Consider the following 22179-nt stretch of genomic DNA (forward strand, 5'->3'; position numbering starts at 1 on the left):
GACAGAAAGTGAGGGCCCTCAACAGTAGTTCTAATCTGAGACGAATTCTAAATCTTCCCAGCTTTATCTAAAAGAAAAAAAACTAAAACATGTTTAAGACAGGTGACCTTTTGTTGTTGATTATAAGAAAAAGTTTTATACATGAGATGAAAATGAAGCACAACAGTGATTTGCTATTACCACTTAGCAATTGTAGAGTTCAATACTGAAGAAAGAAGAATTACAACTGAAGTAAGCAGAAGGCAATGATAAAACCTTTGATAAACCAATTTATTTGTGGGATATGAAATCCAGTTATAAAGACTGTTGTCAGATTTTAGTAAAATGCAGGTTTAAACAGGACTGCCGCAGGCTGGAGAGATAACAAAATCAACATCTAACAAGTTAGTTAGATTTTTGAAAAAAAGAAATGGCTGCTGATAAAATTTATGAGACTCAGACTGTGTACCAGAAACTGACATCAGTAAGGGCTATCTAATGCAAAATGTATGTGTTTGTTAAAGCCTTGCACAATATTAAAGACAAAAAATTAAGGATGTATGAAAAAAACTAAGGTATTGCTTCACATATTGAGGTATAAAAATAAAGTATACCCTATGATCAACTGTAGATAAAGTATTAGTGACAACAGAGTGACACCAACTGTTTATATTTTATGGAGAAGACAGTCAGTGAGGTCTAGGAGATGATCCCAGCATGGTCAGAAAAACCCTGAAAGTGTATGGTGTCGCAAAAGCACCCATGGTAAGATAATGTAAAGTTGTTGATCGTGTAGGAAGAAAAGTCCCAACCAATCTTGTGGTGAGGAAGAAATATGTGTTTGTTAATAGGTAGCCAAAACAAATCTGATTTCTTTTTATGAGGAGGTGAGCAAAACCTTGGACAGAGGGGTGGCAGTGGACGTGGTATACTTGGATTTTGCAGAAGCGTTTGACACAGTTCCCGACACACAGCTAATGTGTAAGGTAAAGTCTACAGGCTTGGAAAAATCTGTATGTAAATGAATAGAAAACTGGCTAAAAGATTGTATTCAGAGAGCAGTGGTTAATGATTCATACTCTGAATGGTCTAGGGTTGTCAGTGGTGTACCCCAAGGTTCAGTGTTGGGACCCTTACTTTTTAAAATAGTTATAAACGATATAGGGTCTGGGATTAAAAATCCCATTTCAGTCTTTGCAGATGACACCAAGCTGTGCAGTGGAATAACGTCCTTACAGGATGTCTTCAATTTACAAGCCAACCTCAATGCACTGTTTAATTGGGCAACTAATGAGGTTTAATGTTGATAAATGTAAGGTTATGCACTTGGGGGCTAAGAATATGCATGCATCATACATACTGGGGGGGGGGTACAACTGGGGGAATCAATAGTGGAGAGGGATCTGGGAGTTCTGGAAGACCAAAAGCTTAATAATGGCATGCAATGCCAAGCTGCAGTTTCTACAGCGAGCAAAATCCTCTCTTGTATTAAAAGAGGTATAGACTCCAGAGAGAGATATCATATTACCCCTGTACAAATCATTAGTAACACCTCATCTGGAATATGCAGTTCAATTTTGGGCACTAATTCACAAAAAGAACTTTGGGGAACTGGCGAAAGTACAGAGAAGGGCAACCAAACTGATAAGAGGCATGGACGAGCTCAGCTATGAGGAAATATTAGAGGAACTGAATGAATTCTCTCTTGAGAAGAGGAGATTAAGGGGGGATATGAGCAACATGTATAAATACTTCAGTGGTTCATATAGTGAACTTGATGTAGTTACTCACCTTGAGCTTATCACAGAGGACAAGGGGGCACTCTTTAAGCCTGGAGGAAAATAAATGTAATCTCCAAATACGGAAAGGTTTCTTCACAGTAAGAGCTGTGAAAATGTGGAATAGACTCCCTCAAGAGTTGGTTCTAGACAGCTAGTGGATTGCTTTGAAAAAGGCCTGGATTCTTTTTTGGATACAGAAAATATTACTGGTTACTGACTTATATAGGTAAAGTTGATCCAAGGAATATCCAATTGCCTCTCGGGGGATCAGGAAGGAATTTTTTACCCTGCAGGAGCAAATTGGATCATGCTTTGTTGGCATTTTGCCTTCCTCTGGATCAACTGTGGGTATAGGATTATAACTTTTTTTTTATGGTTGAACTGGATGGACGTTTGTCTTTTTTTCAGCCAGACTAATTATGTAACTATGTAACCACAATGATGCCTGTTGTGACAACTTCTTAGCTCCTCAGAAGGCAGATTTGTAGCAGAGTCTAAAACAAGTAAAATACACATATAAAAAGAAATATAGGTGGATAGTCAAGTGTCTCTAGTCCATAATGCAAGCTCAGAAGATAGAAAATGATTTAAAGTGATTGTAAACTTGAAAACATGTATAATAAGTCACAATGTGACAATGAGCCAATAATAAGTTACAATGAAACAATGACTCTTTCATAAACACGGGAGTATGTAAAGGAAATGACTAATATATATATATATATATATATATAGGAAAGTAAATAATATAATGAAATAGTAGTAAAAATTAAGCTAACAGCAGAACACTTTTAATGGCAAAAAAAAGATAATCATGTAGAATGGATCCTGCATCCATTCTCTGCCCCCTTATCCATGGTTGGCAGGCATTGCACATGGGCAGTAACTTGCTTTCTAGCAGCTAGAAGGTAGTTGTACGTGTATGGTGTGCATTTCATGCCAGCTGCTGGGGACTGGGGTGGAGAGCAGGCACGTGCAGCGTGGTGTGACAGCAGTAAATGTCAAAGCAGACATGAAGTGGTGGCCTGTTGGTTGCCAGCCAATGACAGTGTAAGGTGAGCATGTACCCCCCACCTCCACCACCCCTGCTCCAGGGGCAGCTGCCTCTCCTGCCCACCCCTTATTCCATCCCTGGATTTAGGATTTAGTTGTATGCACTCTAAATGCATGTCTTGTCTGAAATGAAAACTATTACCTCCCTCATACCCAAAGTGAAAGTGTATAAAATCCATCATAGCTTGCAGGGTTATCAAATGTCGTAATGGTATGGACAGTTTGTAAAAAACACACTCATTTCTCCTGTCTGCAAATGTCCATGGATGGGCAAAGCTGTCTGTGAAAAGCAGAGAGTGTCAGAAGTGACTGTCAGGGCCCACACACACACTCTTTCTCTATCTCTTCCTTTCTCCCCTCTTGCCTCTGCTCTCCTGCTCTTTCTCTTTCCCTCCTCTCACTCTCTTTCTCCGCTCACCTACCCCCCCCTCATCTATCCCCCCATCCACCCTCATATCCTCCTTTTCCTCTCTCATTACCTCTTTCTTTCATCCGCCTCTCTCTCACCCTCCTTTCCTTGTCTCTCTCTCTCTTTTCTACCCTTTTCTCTCCCTCTCAACATTACACAGAGAGAAGAAAATTAATTGGCAAGCGATTAACTATTCTCTATGTTCCTACACAAGAAAAAAATGGAAAGCCAATTGAAAGGATAACCACTTGCTAACTGCCCTGTAGAAATTTTACTGCTACAGGGTGACTGTGCAAAATCACACATATATATATATATATATATCTATATATACGCACGCATCCATGCTGTCATTGGCTCCTGTAGGTGTCAGTCACTGGGTTCCAGCCAGCAATTCATGGCCGGGACTCGGCGATCATCAGAGCAGCTTTAAAGCTTTAAAATTACTCGTGGAATGGCGTGAAACTGCGGTACTTAAAAATTTCCATCGGTGATGCTTTAAAAATTTCTTCAGGTTAGCAGTGTAAAGTTACAGAGGAGGTCTAGTGCGAGAATTATTGCTCTTGCTCTGACGTTCGTGGCGATACACGTGTGTGGTTTGAACACCATTTACATATGTGGGCATGGCCTACGTATACGTTCAACACTACGTGTGAGCATGGGGGGATGGGGGCACTATAAACTTTTTTAATTTTAATTTATTTATTTATTTGCACTGTCCCTTTAAAAAAAAAAAATAATCACTTTTATTCTTATCATGAAATGATGCATGCATTCCTTTTGATAGAAATAATTAGTGACAGGTCCTCTTTATGGAGAGATATGGGATCAATAAGACCACTCATCTCTTCTCTGCAATGTAAAGCATTGGATCAAAAAAAAGCATTGATCTAGTGCAGTGGTGGGCAACCTTTTTTTTCAACTGAGCCAAATCTCGCCAAAACCATGATTGAAATTTATTTTGAGAGCCACATTTTTAAAACTGAAAATACATCTCCCATATAGTAATTCATCCCCCATAGTAATTCATCCCCCATATAGTAATTCATCCCCCATAGTGTAATTCATCCCCCATAGTGTAATTCATCCCCCATAGTAATTCATCCCCCATAGTAATTCATCCCCCATATAGTAATTCATCCCCCATATAGTAATTCATCCTCCATATAGTAATTCATCCCCCATAGTAATTCATCCCCCATATAGTAATTCATCCCCCATAGCAATTCATCCCCCGTATAGCATTTCATCCCTCGTATAGTATTTCATCCCCCGTATAGTATTTCATCCCCCGTATAGTATTTCATCCCCCATATAGTATTTCATCCCCCATATAGTATTTCATCCCTCATATAGTATTTCATCCCCCATATAGTAATTCATCCCTCATATAGTATTTCATCCCTCATATAGTATTTCATCCCCCCATATAGTATTTCATCCCTCATATAGTATTTCATCCCCCCATATAGTATTTCATCCCTCATATAGTATTTCATCCCTCATATAGTAATTCATCCCTCATATAGTATTTCATCCCCCCATATAGTAATTCATCCCTCATATAGTATTTCATCCCCCCATATAGTATTTCATCCCCCCATATAGTATTTCATCCCTCATATAGTAATTCATCCCTCATATAGTATTTCATCCCCCCATATAGTATTTCATCCCCCCATATAGTATTTCATCCCCCCATATAGTATTTCATCCCTCATATAGTAATTCATCCCTCATATAGTATTTCATCCCCCCATATAGTATTTCATCCCCCCATATAGTATTTCATCCCCCCATATAGTATTTCATCCCTCATATAGTAATTCATCCCTCATATAGTATTTCATCCCTCATATAGTATTTCATCCCTCATATAGTATTTCATCCCCCATATAGTATTTCATCCCCCCATATAGTATTTCATCCCCTCATATAGTATTTCATCCCTCATATAGTATTTCATCCCCCCATATAGTATTTCATCCCTCATACAGTAATTCATCCCTCATATAGTAATTCATCCCCCATATAGTATTTCATCCCTCATATAGTATTTCATCCCCCCATATAGTATTTCATCCCTCATATAGTAATTCATCCCCCCATATAGTATTTCATCCCCCCATATAGTATTTCATCCCCCCATATAGTATTTCATCCCTCATATAGTAATTCATCCCTGATATAGTAATTCATCCCCCATATAGTATTTCATCCCCCCATATAGTATTTCATCCCTCATAAAGTAATTCATCCCTCATATAGTATTTCATCCCCCACAGTACTATTCCCCCCCCCCCCTTCTAGTAAGCCAAGTCCCCCGTGTCAATTCACTTACCTTTTGCGTTCCTCTCGCTGTCTTCCCGCGCCGTTCGGGTCTTCAGGGCGGACTGTGAGAGGAGCCTAGCTCCCCTCCCCTCACGTTCGGCACGCTGCCCCGCCTACACACATCCTGACAGCCACATCCGCAAGCCGGATTAAAAGGTCCGCGCGGACTTTTGGGGCTGCCAACCGAGAGGAGGCAGGGGAGCGGCCGACCGAGAGGAGGGAGGGGAGCAGGCGCCCGGCACACAGAAGAGCCGCATTAGACTGGGTAAAGAGCCGCATGTGGCTCGCGAGCCGCGGCTTGCCGACCACTGATCTAGTGCTTTAAAAAAATCAAAAATGGCCTCAACCGGAAGTGACATCGCTCCGGTCCTCCAAGGGCATAGAGATGAGTGGAGGCCATCTTTCCTTCACTCATCTCTATGCCCAGCACTGGGATAATTCAATGGTCTGTCAAGTAAAGCTGAGAACTACCGAGCGCTGGCCAGTGGTGGCAGCAGCGGGCGGGTGGTGCTGAGGGTCGGCGTGATGGCGGCAAGGGGCGAGGTTTTTTTTGGCACCTGTGTCGGTGCTTTTTTCATTTCGACCAATGGCTGAAGGGGTTTTTTTTTGGCCAAAACGTTTCGGCCACCAAAATTTCGGTGCATCCCTATTTGTGTGCAAAATTATATAAATTTAGTTTGAGTACACTGCCGCATGAGCGCGCAATGGTCAATTAAAGTAACGCAGTGCCATACAACAAAAAATTACCTGGTCATGAAGGGGGATACATCTTCTGCAGGGCAAGAGGATAATGCACTTTTAGTGTGTTTATTGCTCAAGAAATTAGCAACAAATGGTTAGGGTGACAAAGCAGGGACTTTAGCTGTATATGCAGAAGTACAACCCTGACTAACTACCTGTCTCCCTATGGAAGTTTTAACAAATCAACTAATTCTGGGTACAAGGCACAGCCTATTCACGACTATTCTCGGGCTTATCTGGAGTCTTTTGTCACATGTTGAATATGTGTCACGTATGTCCAAAAATAGACATGATATGGAATGATATGATAAATACATTATAGAGAAGGAAAAATTAAAAAAATACTACATAACACCTATCCAGACTTTAGTATCTTTTCTGGGAGGAACCCTCCACCTAGTTCTACAATGTGTTTCCTAGAATGCAGTACACATTAAGTCAGCTTGTTTCATTGTCCATGGGATTGCTGTGGTTTAGCAAAGTTTTAGCAGGAGACAGAGCAAAAGCCATGCATAATCTCAGGTTTAAAAGACAAATTAAAATTGCTATTATACAGGAAAAATGAGTTGTGTATTTACAGTAAAATCTTGTTCTTCTGGGTTTTTTTATTGAGCCACACAGCAATTCAGAAATTGTTAGGTTTTACCGCCACTTACAGGAGGTTGGGACACTGGCAAACAGAATATGTTTACGCCAACCCCTGTATAACCCTTCCACTACCCAGCATGCCTCAGTTTTTTTTAACAAGCACATGGGGCCAAACAACAGAGAGAGGTAGGAGAGAAGTAGGATCTGTGACCCTCATTGGACTTTACAATAAGTACCAAAATATCTTTCTCTTCATCATTACCCACTGAGGGATCATATCCCCCCTCAATCTCCTCTTCTCAAAAGAGAATAAATTCATCTCAGCTGAGCTCCTCCATGCCTCTTATCAGTTTGGTTGCCCTTCTCTGCATTTTCTCCTGTTCCCCAATATAATTTTTGTGCATTGGTGCCCAAAACTGAACTGCATATTCCAGATGAGGTGTTACTAATGATTTGTACAGGGGTAATATGATATCTCTCTCTCTGGAGTCTATACCTCTTTTAATACAAGAGAGGATTTTGCTCGCTTTAGAAACCTCAGCTTGGCATTGCATGCCATTATTAAGCTTGTGATCTACCAGAACTCCCAGATCCTTCTCCACCATTGATTCCCCCAGTTGTACCCCCCTAGTATGTATGATGCATGCATATTCTTAGCCCCCAAGTGCAAACCTTACATTTATCAACATTAAACCTCATTTGCCACATAGTTGCCCAATTAAACAGTGCATTGAGGTCGGCTTGTAAGTTGAAGACATCCTGTAAGGACGTTATTCCGCTGCACAGCTTAGTGTCATCTGCAAAGACTGAAATGGGATTTATAATCTCAGACCCTATATCGTACATAAATATATTAAAAAGTAAGGGTCCCAACACTGAACTTTATTGGTACACCACTGATGACCCTAGACCATTCAGTATGAGTCATTAACTCACTACGTTTTTAGTTTTAGTCATTGATTTTTCCAAGCCTGTAGACTTTACCTTACATATTAGCCATGTGTGGGGAACTGTGTCAAAGCTTTGGGAAAATTCAGCTTTACTATATCCACAGCCACTAAGATTTGTATGACAACTTCTGTGTTTCATAAATCCATGCTGGCTATTGCTTAAAATGTTTTGTTCTTATCTATATAGTTTTTTTTATTAAACTCTCCATTATTTTCCTAACTACACAAGTTAAACTAAGAGGTCTAGAGTTACTTGGTAAAGACTTTGACCCAATTTTAAATATAGGCACCACACTGGCCTTACGCCAATCCATTGGTACTATGCCAGTCATTAAAGAATCCCTAAAAAGTAGAAACAATGGCTTTTGAAGTCCTCACAGAATAATGACTCAAGCGCTTCCTGCCTGGCCACTATATATAAATATATATATATATATATATATATATACTGTACATATAAAATGGCAGGGCTGTTCTCTCCTGTGCGTATATGAGACGACATGTTGCACCACATACTGAAATCAGCTCAGCTCGAACCAGTGTGAGGTAGACCTGAAAGCAGATAGGCCGAATGTGAAGCTGGACCCTCTGCAGCTAACCAACACAATGCAATTATAACCCAATGCCTTCATAATGTATTACAGTAAAAGAGAATGGAAAATGTGCTCTGCCTTTCAGTGGGGAAGTCCATGTGGGATTTTTGGGCTTTCAGAGGCAGTCAGTTAGAGAGCAGGAGTCTGTACATCCACCTTCTGCTTTTCCCCATGTAAACAGAATTTTTGCTAATTTCAGTTGCAGCAGCACCCCTCAGGTAACCAATCTTGGGGAAAAGATTGATGGGACAAGGTTTAAAATCTTGTCCAGTCACTATTTTCTACTGACATAAACCAACAATAGGAGCTGCGTTTAAACTTCTCTTCTATTTTAATGCATTTAAAAATGTATGCTAGAGTGAATCAAGACTACATATTTAGGATATAACTGTCCAAAAAACTTGCCTCCATTTGTCAACCTACTGTTCATATTATTATAGCTATCTAAATCTAGCTATCATGCAGATTTGTACACTTGACATTAATGCTATTCTATTACCTTTGGTCTCGAAAGCTACATATATGTTTCAAATACCTGTACTAAGTATACTCACTGTCCATGTTATCTCCATGTTGTCTTTTCGAGTGCCTGCTCCACGGACATTGCTGGGGTTAACTTCTGGGGCTGAAATTGCAAATCAAAGGCAGTCGCAATGAAGATCAAATGAAAAAATATATGGAGTGGTATAGTAATATTGACAACACTTATAAAGTAATCCTGATTATCTTTGCTTCAATACCTTCTCCCAGAGGCTAGGACTTGTTTTATCCCAAATATGCTATATTGCCAAAAGTTTTGGGATGCCTGCCTTTACACACACATGAACTTTAATGGCATCCCAGTCTTAGTCCATAGGGTTCAATATTGAGTTGGCCAACCCTTTGCAGCTATAACAGCTTCAACTGTCCTGGGAAGGCTGTCCACACGGTTTAGGAGTGTGTCTATGGGAATGTTTGACCATTCTTCCAGAAGCGCATTTGTGAGGTCAGGCACTGATGTCGGACGAGAAGGCCTAGCTCACTGTCTCTGCTCTAATTCATCCCAAAGGTGTTCTATCGGGTTGAGGTCAGGACTAGTCAATTTCCTCCACCACAAATTTGGCCATCCATGTCTGAACCTTATGAACCTTGCTTTGTGCACTGGTGTGCAGTGATGTTGGAACAGGAAGGAGCCATCCCAAAACTGTTCCCACAAAGTCGGGAGCATGAAATTGTCCAAAATGTCTTGGTTTGCTAGCACCTTAACTAGAACTAGGGTCCAAGCACAACCCCTGAAAAACAACCCACACCATAATTCCCCCTCCATCAAACTTTACACTTGGCACAATGCAGTCAAGCAAGTACCGTTCTCCTGGCAACCGCCAAACCCAGACACGTCCATCAGATTGCCAGACAGAAGTGTGAATTCGTCAATCCAGAGAACACGTCTCCACTGGTCTAGAGTCCAGTGGCGGCGTGTTTTACACCACTGCGTCCGACGCTTTGCATTGCACTTGGTGATGTAAGGCTTTGATGCAGCTGCTCAGCCATGGAAACCCATTCCATGAAGCTCTCTATGCACTCTTGTTGTGCTAATCTGAAGGCCACATGATGTTTGTAGGTCTTTAGCTATTGACTCTGCAGACACTTGGCGACTCCTGCGCACTGTGTGCTTCAGCATGAGCTGACCCAGCGCTGTTATTTTACGTGGCCTACCACTTTGTGGCTGAGTTGCTGTTGTTCCCAGTTGCTTCCACTTTGTTATAATACTATTAACAGTTGGCTGTGGAATATTTAGTAGCAAGGAAATTTCACAAATGGACTTATTGCACAGGTGGCAACCTATCACGGTACCACGCTTGAATTCACTGAGCTGCCAAGAGCGACCCATTCTTTCACAAATGTTTGTAGAAGCAGTCTGCATGCCTAGGTGCTTGATTTTATACATCTGTGGTCATGGAGGTGATTGGAACACCTGAATCCAATGATTTGGAGGGGTGTCCCAATACTTATGACAATATAGTGTAAATCCTAGTATTATAGCAGGACAATGAGGCACAAAACATCAGGGGCACAACATTTTCATAACATGGACTGAAGTGTTTAGCTACACCCACACAAATTACAATAAATATATCATTTTTTATATAGTTAATTATTATATAAGCATAGAACTGTTTTGGCTAATATACTGTATGAATTTAAATGAAAAAGCTGAACAGTTAAATAAGAAATGCTGGAGGCCTGAGAAGTATTGGACTCAAGAAAATAAAAGATTTCACAATTTGGTATTCTTCTCTTTTCTGCTCTTTTTTTACTAAGACTTTTTTTCATTTTAAGCATATCTTTGCAATCATTAACTGTGCTAAAAAAATCAAGAAACAATTAATTTGTTTTTGAATGGTTTAAGTTACTCACGTGCCCCATTGGTCTGATATCTTTCAGATGTTGGGCTGGGCATACTGCTACCAAGATCATTTACTGCCAGTACCCGAAATTGGTAGTTGACATACGGTGAGAGACGAAGAAAAGCAGAGTTTACATTACCAGGAACAGTGGCAAGGTTATGCCATGTGCCTGGCTGATAACGATCCTCTTCAAACTGCACAATGAAACCTGTTAAATGAAAAATATTTCGGCAGAAGAAAGGATAAAAAGATATTAAAAAAAGTGTGATAGGAAAATATCCATACCAAAATTGACACAAGCAACATAAATAAGTCTGAAGTATTCACCTTTTCGTATCAAGTGGTTCAAAACCGACTTTAAACTGTTTGAATTAACCAAGCCCAGATCACTATCAAGTACATTCCCCAAATTAAAGAGTAAAAGATATCAAGCACTGAAAATTAATCTTTATTTTACTCATTTAAGCCAAACTGAAATAACACCAATAACACTAACTTACAAAAAGCAGTGCATTAAAAACATTGAACATTAGTCTCTGCTCCAGAGTAACCTTGAATCAAATGTAATCAACACAGTCAAACAGATCACAGAAATGAAAGCCCGTTAATCGGTCAATAGGTTTTTGGATTGTGGGTGGCAATCACAGAACCCCACAGGCAGAACAGAAACATATCATTTCCATTCAGAAAATTGAAGGCAGTCAGGACCAAGTTTCTAGCACTGCAAGGTGGCTAAATGCTAACTAACCACTTAACCACTGTGCTAACAAACCCTTAAAAGAAACATATATTAAAATGTTACTGTTTTTTGCTTTATAATTAATTGTGGCTAAGCAGTATGTTAAAAAAAATCTGCCTTTTTCATTGAATTCTTAAATATGACACATCTTGATATGTGGCAGTGCCTAGACATGTCACCAGGGTGAGCTTATGCAAGGCATAGCCTACCTCCTACCTCTAATGATTACTGTTCTTAATAAATTTGGAGTTTCTTTTTGAGTGATGGGCTTTCTAGAATGGAATCTGTACCTAAGGACCTGCAGTGCAAGACAGTTCTTGCTCCAACTTCATACTATGGATCTGATTCCTACATCTCTCCCGCTGCCATCTGATGCCTTCCTTCCCCTTTGCTGTTACTGTCCTTGAATCTGTGGCTCTGCCACCTCTGCCTGTTGATCATTCCCTCCGCCAGTCACCAATAAGCAGCAGTTTTTTTGATCACCAGTCCTCAGAGCAGGCAGGTCTGAGGATGAGGAATAATAAAACATTTTTGGGGAAAGGATCAGCTGCAGGAAACCTACAGGCTGTGCTGACTGACTCCATTAACCTGGAATCTGATTGCTTAAGGTTACTATTCTTTGTAAATCATCATTGTTATTTGCACTGCCCTATTGAATAAGCCTGTATATCCAAACAACATACAAATTGGAAAAGCCACTTAGCATGTAACAACAAGAGAGTATTCACCTGTTATTGGACTGTTATTTTCATCACCGGGGGTCCACGTAAGACGAACACTTCTTTCGGCAAGATCTGTCAGCTCCAAATCCATGGGTGAGTCTGGTTTATCTATATAGCAAAAGTGAGCAATTACTATGTGTGTGTGTATATATATATATATATATATATATACACTGCATATATATATATATATATATATATATATATATATATATAGTTGTGTTCAAAATAATAGCAGTCAGACATCACTAACCTGATCAATCACTGTTTTTGGTAGAAATTATATTTCTACATGGCAAATAATTTACTAGCAGGTGTAGTAGAGTAATAGAAATCCAACAGACCCAACAGTCATGACATGCATGCTGCTGATTCTGTGTAATTGAATCACTAATTGAAAGGGGCATGTTCAAAATAATATCAGTGAGGAGTTCTATTAGTGAGGTAATTCATTCTTTGAAAAACAGGTGGCAATTATTGCCCTTATTTAAGGAAGGAAGGCAGCAAATGTTGTACATTCTGGTTACAGTGCATTTCTCTCTGAAATTCTGAGGAAAATGGGTTGTTCCAGACATTGTTCAGAAGAACAGCGTACCTTGATTAAAAAGTTGATTGGAGAGGGGAAAACATATAAAGAAGTGCAGAAAATGATAGGCTGCTCAGCTAAAATGATCGCAGATGCTTTAAAATGGCAACCAAAACCTGGAAGACATAGAAGAAAGCGGAAAACTACCATTCGAATGGATAGAAGAATAGCCAAAATGGCAAGGACTCAGCCAACAATCAGCTCCAGGAAGATCAAAGAAGGTCTAAAGTTCCCTGTGAGTACTGTTACAATTAGAAGACGCCTATGTGAAGCCAAGCTATCTGCAAAAAGCCCCCGCAAAGTCCCACTGTTGAAAAAAAGACATGTGCTGAAGAGGTTACAATTTGCCAAAGAGCACATTGACTGGCCTAAAGAGAAATGGCGCAACATTTTGTGGACTGATGAAAGTAAGATTGTTCTTTTTGGGTCTAGTGGGCGGAGACAGTTTGTCAGACGACCCCCAAACACTGAATTCAAGCCACAGTACTCTGTGAAGACAGTGAAGCATGGTTGCGCAAGCATCATGATATGGGGATGTTTCTCATACTACGGTGTTGGGCCTATTTATCGCATACCAGGGATCATGGATCAGTTTGAATACATCAGCATACTTGAAGAGGTTATGCTGCCTTATGCTGAAGAGGAAATGCCCTTGAAATGGGTGTTCCAACAAGACAACACACCAGTAAACGTGCAACATCTTGGTTCCAGACCAACAAGATTGACGTTATGGAGTGGCCAGCCCAATCCCCGGATCTTAATCCAATAGAAAACATGTGGGGTGACATCAAAAATGCAGTTTCTGAGGCAAAACCAAGAAATAGAGAACTGTGGAATGTAGTCCAATCATCCTGGACTGGAATACCTGTTCACAGGTGCTAGAAGTTGGTTGACTCCATGCAACACAGATGTACAGCAGTTCTCAGAAACAGTGATTATACAACTAAATATTAATTAAGTGATTCAAAGGAAAGCAAAATCTTCAAACATTTTTCAGTTTATATAGTAAATGTTTGAGTTTGTAAAGAAGAATACAAACACTGCTATTTTTTTGAACAGTCTAATATTCACTTTTCTTCAATTTTTTTAGAGGAACAACACAAATTTGATATATTTTTCTTCATGTTTTGATTTGGAATAGAATGTGTAGTGTTCCCAATGCATTTGTGTGTATGGAAATAAAAGCTATTAGAAGGATTTTGATCTTTAATCACTTTTTTCAACACACTGCTATTATTTTGAACACAACTGTATATATATATATATATATATATATATATATATATATATACACACTGCATATATATATATATATATATATATATATAGTTGTGCTCAAAAGTTTGCATACCCTGGCAGAAATTGTGAAATTTTGCCATTGATATTGAAAATATGACTGATCGTGCCAAAACATGCTCTTTTATTGAAGGATGATGATAATATAAATCCATTTATTATCAAATAGTTGTTTGGCTCCTTTTTAAATCATAATGATTACAGAAATCACCCAAGTGGCCATGATCAGAAGTTTACATACCCTGGAATGTTTGGCCTTGGTACAGAAACACAAGGTAACACACGGGTTAAAATGCCAATTAGAGGTTAATGTCCGACATTTGTGGCTTTTTAAATTGCAATTAGTGTCAGTGTATAAATAGTCAATGAGTTTGTAAGCTCTTACGTGGAAGCACGGACTAGGCTAGATAGTGACCCATGGGGATCAGAAAGGAATTGTCAAAAGTCCTGCGTAACAAGGTAATGGAACTTTATAAAGATGGGAAAGGACATAAAATGATGTCCAAAGCCTTGAATATGCCAATCAGTACTGTTAAATCACCTATTAAGGAGTGGAAAGTTGGGGGATCTCTTGATACCAAGCCAAGGTGAGGTAGACCAAGAAAGATTGCAGCCATTACTGACAGAAGAATTGTCCGGGATTCAAAGAAAAACCCACAGGCAACCTCAAAAGAAATACAGGCTGTTCTGGAAAAAGATGGTGTGGTTGTTTTTAAAGAGTACAATACGGTGATACTGGAACAAAAATGAGCTGTTTGGTCGAGGTGCCAGAAAGAAGCCTTTACTGCACCAAAGCCACAAAAAAGACCAGTTACAATATGCCTGACAATACCTTGACATGCCTAACCAGGCCTTTTTGTGTCATTGATGCAGTAAAGGCTTCTTTCTGGCACCTCGATCATGCAGCTCATTTTTGCTCAAGTGTCATCATATTGTGCTCCTTCAAAACAACCGCACTGTCTTTTTCCAGAGAAGCCTGTATTTTTCCATGTTACCTATGGGTTTCCCTTTGTATTCCGAACAGTTCTTCTGTCAGTTGTGGCTGCAGTCTTTCTTGGTCTACCTGTACTTGGCTTGGTATCAAGAGATACTTGAATTTTCTACTTCTTAATAGGTTATTTAACAGTACTGATTGGCATATTCTAGGCTTTGGACATCATTTTATGTCCTTTTCCATCTTTATAATGCTCCATTACCTTGTTACGCAGGACATTTGACAGTTCTTTTCTGATACCCATGGCTCAGTTGCTAGCCTAGTCAGTGCTTCCACGTAAGAGCTAACAAACCCATTGACTATTTATACACTGACACTAAGTGCAATTTAAAAAGCCACATATGTGGGGCAATAACTTCTAATTGGCATTTTAACCTGTGTGTGTCACCTTGTGTGTCTGTACCAAGGCCAAACATTCCAGGGTATGTAAACTTTTGATCATGGCCATTTGGGTGATTTCTGTTATCATTATGATTTAAAAAGGAGCCAAACGACTATTTGAGAATAAATGGCTTCACATGATCATCATCCTTCAATAAAAGAGCATTTTTTGGCATGATCAGTCATATTTTCAATATCAATGCCACAATTTCACAATTTCTGCCAGGGTATGCAAGCTTTTGAGCACAACTATATATATATATATATATCTATATATATATATATATATATATACATACATACACACAGGCCTCTCCGTGTGTGCACTGTGGCAACCCTGGTACGTTTTGGTAGCCAGTCACAGAATAAGCCCCTTCATAGGTTCACATTATTGACCCACAACAGGACCTCTCTAGCCAGGTGAAATTTCAGCATTGACTGGCCACTGACCATCACTCCCCCTTGCCACAATCCAGAATTTGGAAGCAGTTTTGACAGGGGTAGCAGGTCGAGGGCAGGAGTGACTCCAGTAATATGCTGTCTTTTCGGGTAAGCCACCTGTTGTCAAAGATGATTGCGGATGATGACCCTGAGGTGCTTTTGACCAAGTTTGAAAGGACAGCCAGAAGAAGAAAGTTGACCAAAAGAACAGTGGACTGGACTGGTGGACCCCCTATTTTGGAAAGTCAGCATGTACACAATTAGAGTTATCAGGAAAATCACCCAGGTCACAAATGTATGACCTCATTCATCTAACCAGAAAATAGCTGCAGCCAGAAACTTTGTCTGTACCAAAAAATGTGAATGAGTGGTCCCATTTCTGAGGTCCCTCCCTATTGTCCTACAAATGAGTGAGCCATGGAGATCCACAATAAGCAGACAAACTTGTGGACCCAGAGAAAAGGTACCTAGCTACTGAAAATCTTACATCTTTTCTCAATGACCCATGGACTTTCCACACCAAGATCAGATCACCCCCAGCTGTGGTTAAGACTGCACTAAGTGATGGGAATGGAGAGTGTAAAAGGGGAACTAAAGGTACTGTGAGGACTCCTGATGTCTGGCAAGGATCAAGTCTGTTGGAGGTGACTAGAAGAATAATTTGCTACTGCTTCTGGGAAGAGGGATATGCAGCGGCCAATTGCCTAGTTGTAGATGAGCTTTCTTAGAGATGAGCTGTTGATGAGATTTCTTAGAGAGAGATGTCAGTCACTATTTGCAACTGTGGCATGATCTACAATAGGGGTAAATAAGAAATATTTTTGCAAAATGTGTATAGACGGTAAAAGTGTTGCTGGATTCAGGTAGCCTGGCAACACTGGTGAAATCCAAATTAATAGCTCTCTCTTTAGAAAAATAGCAGTAATTTGTGTACATGGGGACACTAGAGAGTACCCTGTTTCAAAACTGTCTTTCAAGACCCTCCCTAGGTAACCTGTGTCATCAAGTAGGTCTGCTTTCCCAACAACCACATGCCACCTCTGTGGGAGAGGATCAGTGTTATCTGGGGAAACAACAGAACATCCTCAGAATAGAGACGACAACCTCTTGTGTTTTTTGATTTGGAAGTACACAGAAACTTTTGCCACTGAACAACTGAAGGACCCCACACTACAATAGCCCCTTATGAAGTAATGGGAAAAGTGACTGAAGCAAATTACAAGATTCGCCAACCAAGGAGATGAGCAGATATATCATGTGAATTTGCTAAAACCGTGGAGGGATAGGAAACCTATAGTCGCTCATACTACACTGCTTTCTTCTCAGTGTGACTCAATAATTCCTAAAGTCGGGATAGAAGAAACTTTGCCAAAAGCTCAGCAACAGGAAGCTAGAGAATTTGTGCTCTGCAGTAAAGAGGTGTTTCCAGAACTGCCTGGTTAGGCATCTGTGACTGAACATGACATTACTACCCCACCAGGGGAAAGGGACAAGTTGAAACCCTATCAGATTCCAGAAGCCAGACGAGAGGCAATACAGCAAGAAGTATAAAAATGCTTGAACTGGGGTTTATAGAGGAGTCCAATAGTGATTGGTTTCCCCTATGTGTCAGGATGGGGAGCAGACAACTATATGTGTGGTAACAACCATATCCTGTGTGGATAAGACTGTTTTTTCTATGTGACAGTTATGTACCTGAGCAGCAGTAGGCTGCTCCATGATGGTAATTCAAAGTCCAGTGTGTTAGTAAGCTGTCTAAAGTGGCAAGGATTTAGTTTCTGGCTTTGTTTTTGTTTTTATGCCTGTACATCTTGGAAATAGCGACTGTAAAAAAATGTCACACGTGTTTTCACCAAGACCTGCTTTCTGCCATTCCTATTATCTGTTCTGTAGTTTCATCCAGGGGTTACGTTCACTCTGCTGCTGAGCTAATTTTTTTTGTTCAGCTCTACAATAAGTTCAGCTTACAAAACTGGAATCAGATACATTGGTAAATTGTACATCACCCTCTATATGCCATGGCTGTAAACATTAGTTATTGCACTAACATTTAACAGTGTCCAGAAGGTTGAAAATGTTAGTAAGGAATCGTTACCTCTTAGTACTGTTGTCAGATGACTAGTAGGTGAGGAGGATGGTTCTGTGAAGCAACAGGGATATGTTAAAAACATAAAGGGTTAATGTTAACGCAAATGTTGGCACCTACATTTTACCTGGAAACAAGGAAGATTTTCCTACGGAAAAAAATATTCTCTCCCTAAAACAATAGGCATCTAAGAAAAATGTTAAACTCAATAAGGGTATATAGCAAAAACCCATCTACCACACCTTAGACAAAGCTCCTTGTGATGGTTGGTTGGTTGTTATGTATAGTTAAATATTTATGGGTAAGAATTGTTAAGCATCTAACAACATAAGAATGACCTGTAGTGGACAAACGTGCATTGAACTTTGCTATTATAACACATCTCTAATAATGATATAAGGTGGGTAAACAGGCTCACTGTCATCACTGATAGTCTCTTGGCTGGTACACGCTATGAGATGTAAGACAGAGAGGGCAGGAGGGTGGGCTCACTGACGTCCTGCTGCTCAGCTGCTACAAGGTTCTGGGATAGAAGTCTGCTTGGCCGTTACAAGGTTTTGCAGTTGCCAGCATGCCTTGGTTGTTTGCAGTAAAGTAACTATTTTCTGGCATTCACTAGCTTTTAGTTTTAATAAGTTAGAGTGTAAATTCAGTTCTATGTAGAAAAATATACATATGCAGGGATTTTACCACACTGTAGTGCAAAGTTCAACCTGCTTCTATTTCTGCAGAGAATGTAAGAAGAATTCTACTCAATTCCTACATGGTGTAGGCACTTGCTACCTTCAGTGCTGAGCAGGAGGTTTTGTCTGGTATTGTAACATAATTCCCAGATGTAATCAGAGAAAAGCTAAAAAAAAAGCAGTCAACCAATTAGTGGGCAATTACATTTTCTTAGCAGTTCTGTACACAATGATATACAGAATGCTAGAACTGTTGTCATGTTTGCCAAAGTTAAAAAGAAAGCCATATGTTGTTTATTTTTTGTAAATTTTAGCTGGGTGAAGACTGAAATGGCAAGGTAACAGTAACAGTAAACGCCAAATGGCTTATAGTAATTATATATATATATATTTTTTTTTTTTTTTTTAAAGAAAGAGATATTTACTCAGGAAGTTCTTCTGCTTTACAGCTATAGGCTTTCAAGACATCCTGATTTTATCTTACAAAGTGGGCTAACAAAATCAGTATAAGTACCCAGTATAGTGAGATATGCTTTTGCAAAGTCCTGATCCAGTTCTGTTTTAGCCATGCAGGTGTACGCTCCCTGATCCTTCTCTGCTACTCCAAATATAGTCAGGCCATCATCTTCCTTCTTCATTCTACAGTAAAAGAGAAACATTAAAGCATTCCATAATTTTTTAAATCTCTGTATAAAATTATGAACCATAACTACATTTAGGGGTCTATGTGTAAAGGTAAGACATTTGAAATGCCTTTCCCCAATTTATTAAAGTGACATTAAAGGCATTTTTGTTTTCATAAAACAGATAATAATAACATATCTTAAATGCATTTGCTGTTTTTTCCATAAATTTACAGTGTGTGTCAGTTGTAGTTCAAAGCGGGAGCACGCTAAGGGGGCACAATTACAATGTTTCAGCATGGCAGTGACATGGCAGTGACAGTTTCAAAAGCTGGCTCATAAGTGGAAATTTATATAAAAAACAGTTAATGCATACAAGTTATGTTACATGCTGACTGCGGATATTTCAGCACTTTTCACTGAATCTTTTTATCAACTTTTTTATCTGCTGTTGCTGACTGTATCTGAAAATTTGCATGCTCTTTCAGTCTGATCCAGCCTATTGACTATGAGTCAGTGACCCATACTTCTTGAGCTGCATACTTGTTCCAGGTTCTAGACGACTAGGTAATAAAGAAGATGAAGATAAACGCAACATTTAAAAACAAATTTAATGTAAATAAAGCAGAAAGAAAACTCCTCCTACATGCTTTAACCAGTGCGCTGCTGAACACTGATAGAAGCCACAAGACTGCTCTAACTTCTGATGAGAAAAGGTATTTAGCAGTTTATATTTACTAAAATAATTGCATTTCCATGTTCTGTGTACTGTTGGAGATCAGATATAGTGAATGCAGGGTCCTGGGTTTAGTAACACTTTAATAGGAGTAGGTTAGAAAAAATGTAAATTGAGATGTGGAAATGATTATATGATTTAAAATTTTGACTATAGATACACTTTAATGAGCTTGTCAGCAGGAGAGTCTGCATCAGCATGAACAGGGACAGATCTGCGGAACTGCATGCCAATTTCTACCCATCAGACAACGCAGTCCAATTACTACTTAATGAAAAAGCATGTGTCATTTCTAAAACCAACTTAAAAAGAGGGGTGGCATTTGCCTGCTTCTCTGCCTTAGGCATTCAGAGGAAGCTTTGTATTCATTCAGAGATTACAAAAATTCTCCTGACTGGATAAGCAGCACTCAGACCAACTCAATATTGTTCTAGGTGCGGGATGGGAAATTCTCATCTTCCTAGTGCCTCAGCTACATACAGTTTATTTAGCATGAACTGCTGTTAGCTACTGTACCTTTAAAGCATCCTCATAATTTTAGTATACAACTTCAAACTTTTGAATTTTAACTAGACCCAGAACTAACATTTCACTTAATTTCACAATTTTTTAACATTTTATTTATTTAATTTTTCATCACAAAAACAAGATCTTTCCTTTCACAAAAAATTAACTTACAAATGTTACAGCTACACATAGATAGATAAATATTCACAGTATATGTATCACATAGCAATACTATAATTTCAAACAGGGATATTCGTCATTATGTAGATCAATTAATGGCAAAATCTTAACGTGAGTCTCCACTCACACACAAAACATGGCTTGACCCCCCCCCCCCCACTCTCTCCTCATTGGCTCACTGATTGTGATTGACAGCATCAGAAGCCAATGGCTCTCTCTGCTGTGTGAGCCAATGAGGAGAGTGTCCCAGGAGAGCCACGGCTCTCATGCACATAGCTGGATCGAGATGAGGCTCAGGTAAATACAAGAGTGGCTGACGGGGAGCAGCACCCAGAAGGTTTTTTACCTTAATGCACAGAAGGCATTAAGCTAAAAAACCTTCTGCCTTTAGAACTACTTCTCCTTTTCATTTAACTACAACTGTTTCTTTCTGACCTAATACACAGTTCTACTATTCACAATACCTAGTCCTGTAACATATTGGGCACAATTCACTAAAGCTTATTGCATGAGTTAAGCCAGTCACGTGACCATATATCGCATGCAATTCTGAAAATGTCAATTCACTATTGCTAGTATGTGGTATTTAGTGAAAATAGCAAAAATACTTGGTAAATACCGCATAAAAAGACCTTAAAGTAAATTCACAGAAGGAAATAATTAAATGCATGCAGTAATTGAGTAGTGGTCCTGGCATGTGGTATGTACTGCTGTCAGTACTGTCATGGGTTGTTGAGGAATGGGTGGCCATGGAGTCCTTAACAACCTATGATTCATCAGCTGTTAGCGGGGTTCCCCACTGACAGCTGAATGTAAAAAAAAAAAAATTGCCGGCAATTAAAAAATAATTAAAAAACGACGTGGGGTCTCCCCTCCATCCAAACAAAGTACTTTGGGTCTGGTTTGGATTTTGAGGGGAACCCACATGTCAAAATTTTATTAAAAATGCAGTGGGGTCCCCCCCAAATCCACATCAGACGCTTATCCGAGCATGCAGCCCTACAGGTCAGGAAAGGGGGGACAAGCGAGCCCCCCCCCTCCTGAACCATACCAGGCCACGTGCACTCAACATGGTGGGGGGTGCTGTGGGGCTCCCCCCCAAAGCACCTTGTCCCCATGTTGATCACACGGGTGATGTCACCAGGTGGCCCCACCCCTTACATATTTAAGAACTGTGAAGCCAGCGGAGCAGTCAGACGGTGGGAGTCAGTGTCGGGAGCAGAGCTTTTGTTTTTCTTTTTTCGGGTAGCGGCGGTGGGCATTGTGATTGACGTTGGATCCACTTCGGGGGACATTCTTTTATTTTCCTTCTTTTAATAAAGGACTTGTCAAAGACTGTCTTTTTTCATTTCCGTTTTTTTTTGTGAATGGGTAGCTGTACCATGTACCCCAT

The 22179-nt window shown here is 39.7% G+C and overlaps 1 protein-coding gene across 24 annotated transcripts in view; it reads right to left on the bottom strand.

The window, feature by feature from the left end:
* The window catches only part of NFASC (neurofascin), a 222619-nt gene that overhangs the window by 40598 nt on the left and 159842 nt on the right, over positions 1-22179 (bottom strand). For 18 of the 24 annotated variants that reach the window (XR_016313276.1, XM_089681130.1, XM_089681128.1 and 15 more), the window contains 5 exons: positions 19255-19379; positions 18067-18111; positions 12280-12381; positions 10823-11020; positions 8980-9050 (listed from right to left, as the gene is read on the bottom strand). Coding sequence is in view for 23 of the 24 variants with exons in the window: in XM_089681130.1 (XP_089537256.1) it covers positions 8980-9050; positions 10823-11020; positions 12280-12381; positions 18067-18111; positions 19255-19379 (541 nt within the window). In the remaining variant the exon portion in view is untranslated. The remainder of the gene's footprint in view (positions 1-8979; positions 9051-10822; positions 11021-12279; positions 12382-18066; positions 18112-19254; positions 19380-22179) is intronic. The other 6 variants (XM_089681138.1, XM_089681134.1, XM_089681124.1 and 3 more) reach the window with 1 other exon arrangement.

This window comes from Staurois parvus, unplaced genomic scaffold (genome assembly GCF_062004578.1).
Source record: "Staurois parvus isolate SC_StPar_1 unplaced genomic scaffold, SC_StPar_1.0 ptg000261l, whole genome shotgun sequence".
Taxonomy (NCBI): domain Eukaryota; kingdom Metazoa; phylum Chordata; class Amphibia; order Anura; family Ranidae; genus Staurois; species Staurois parvus.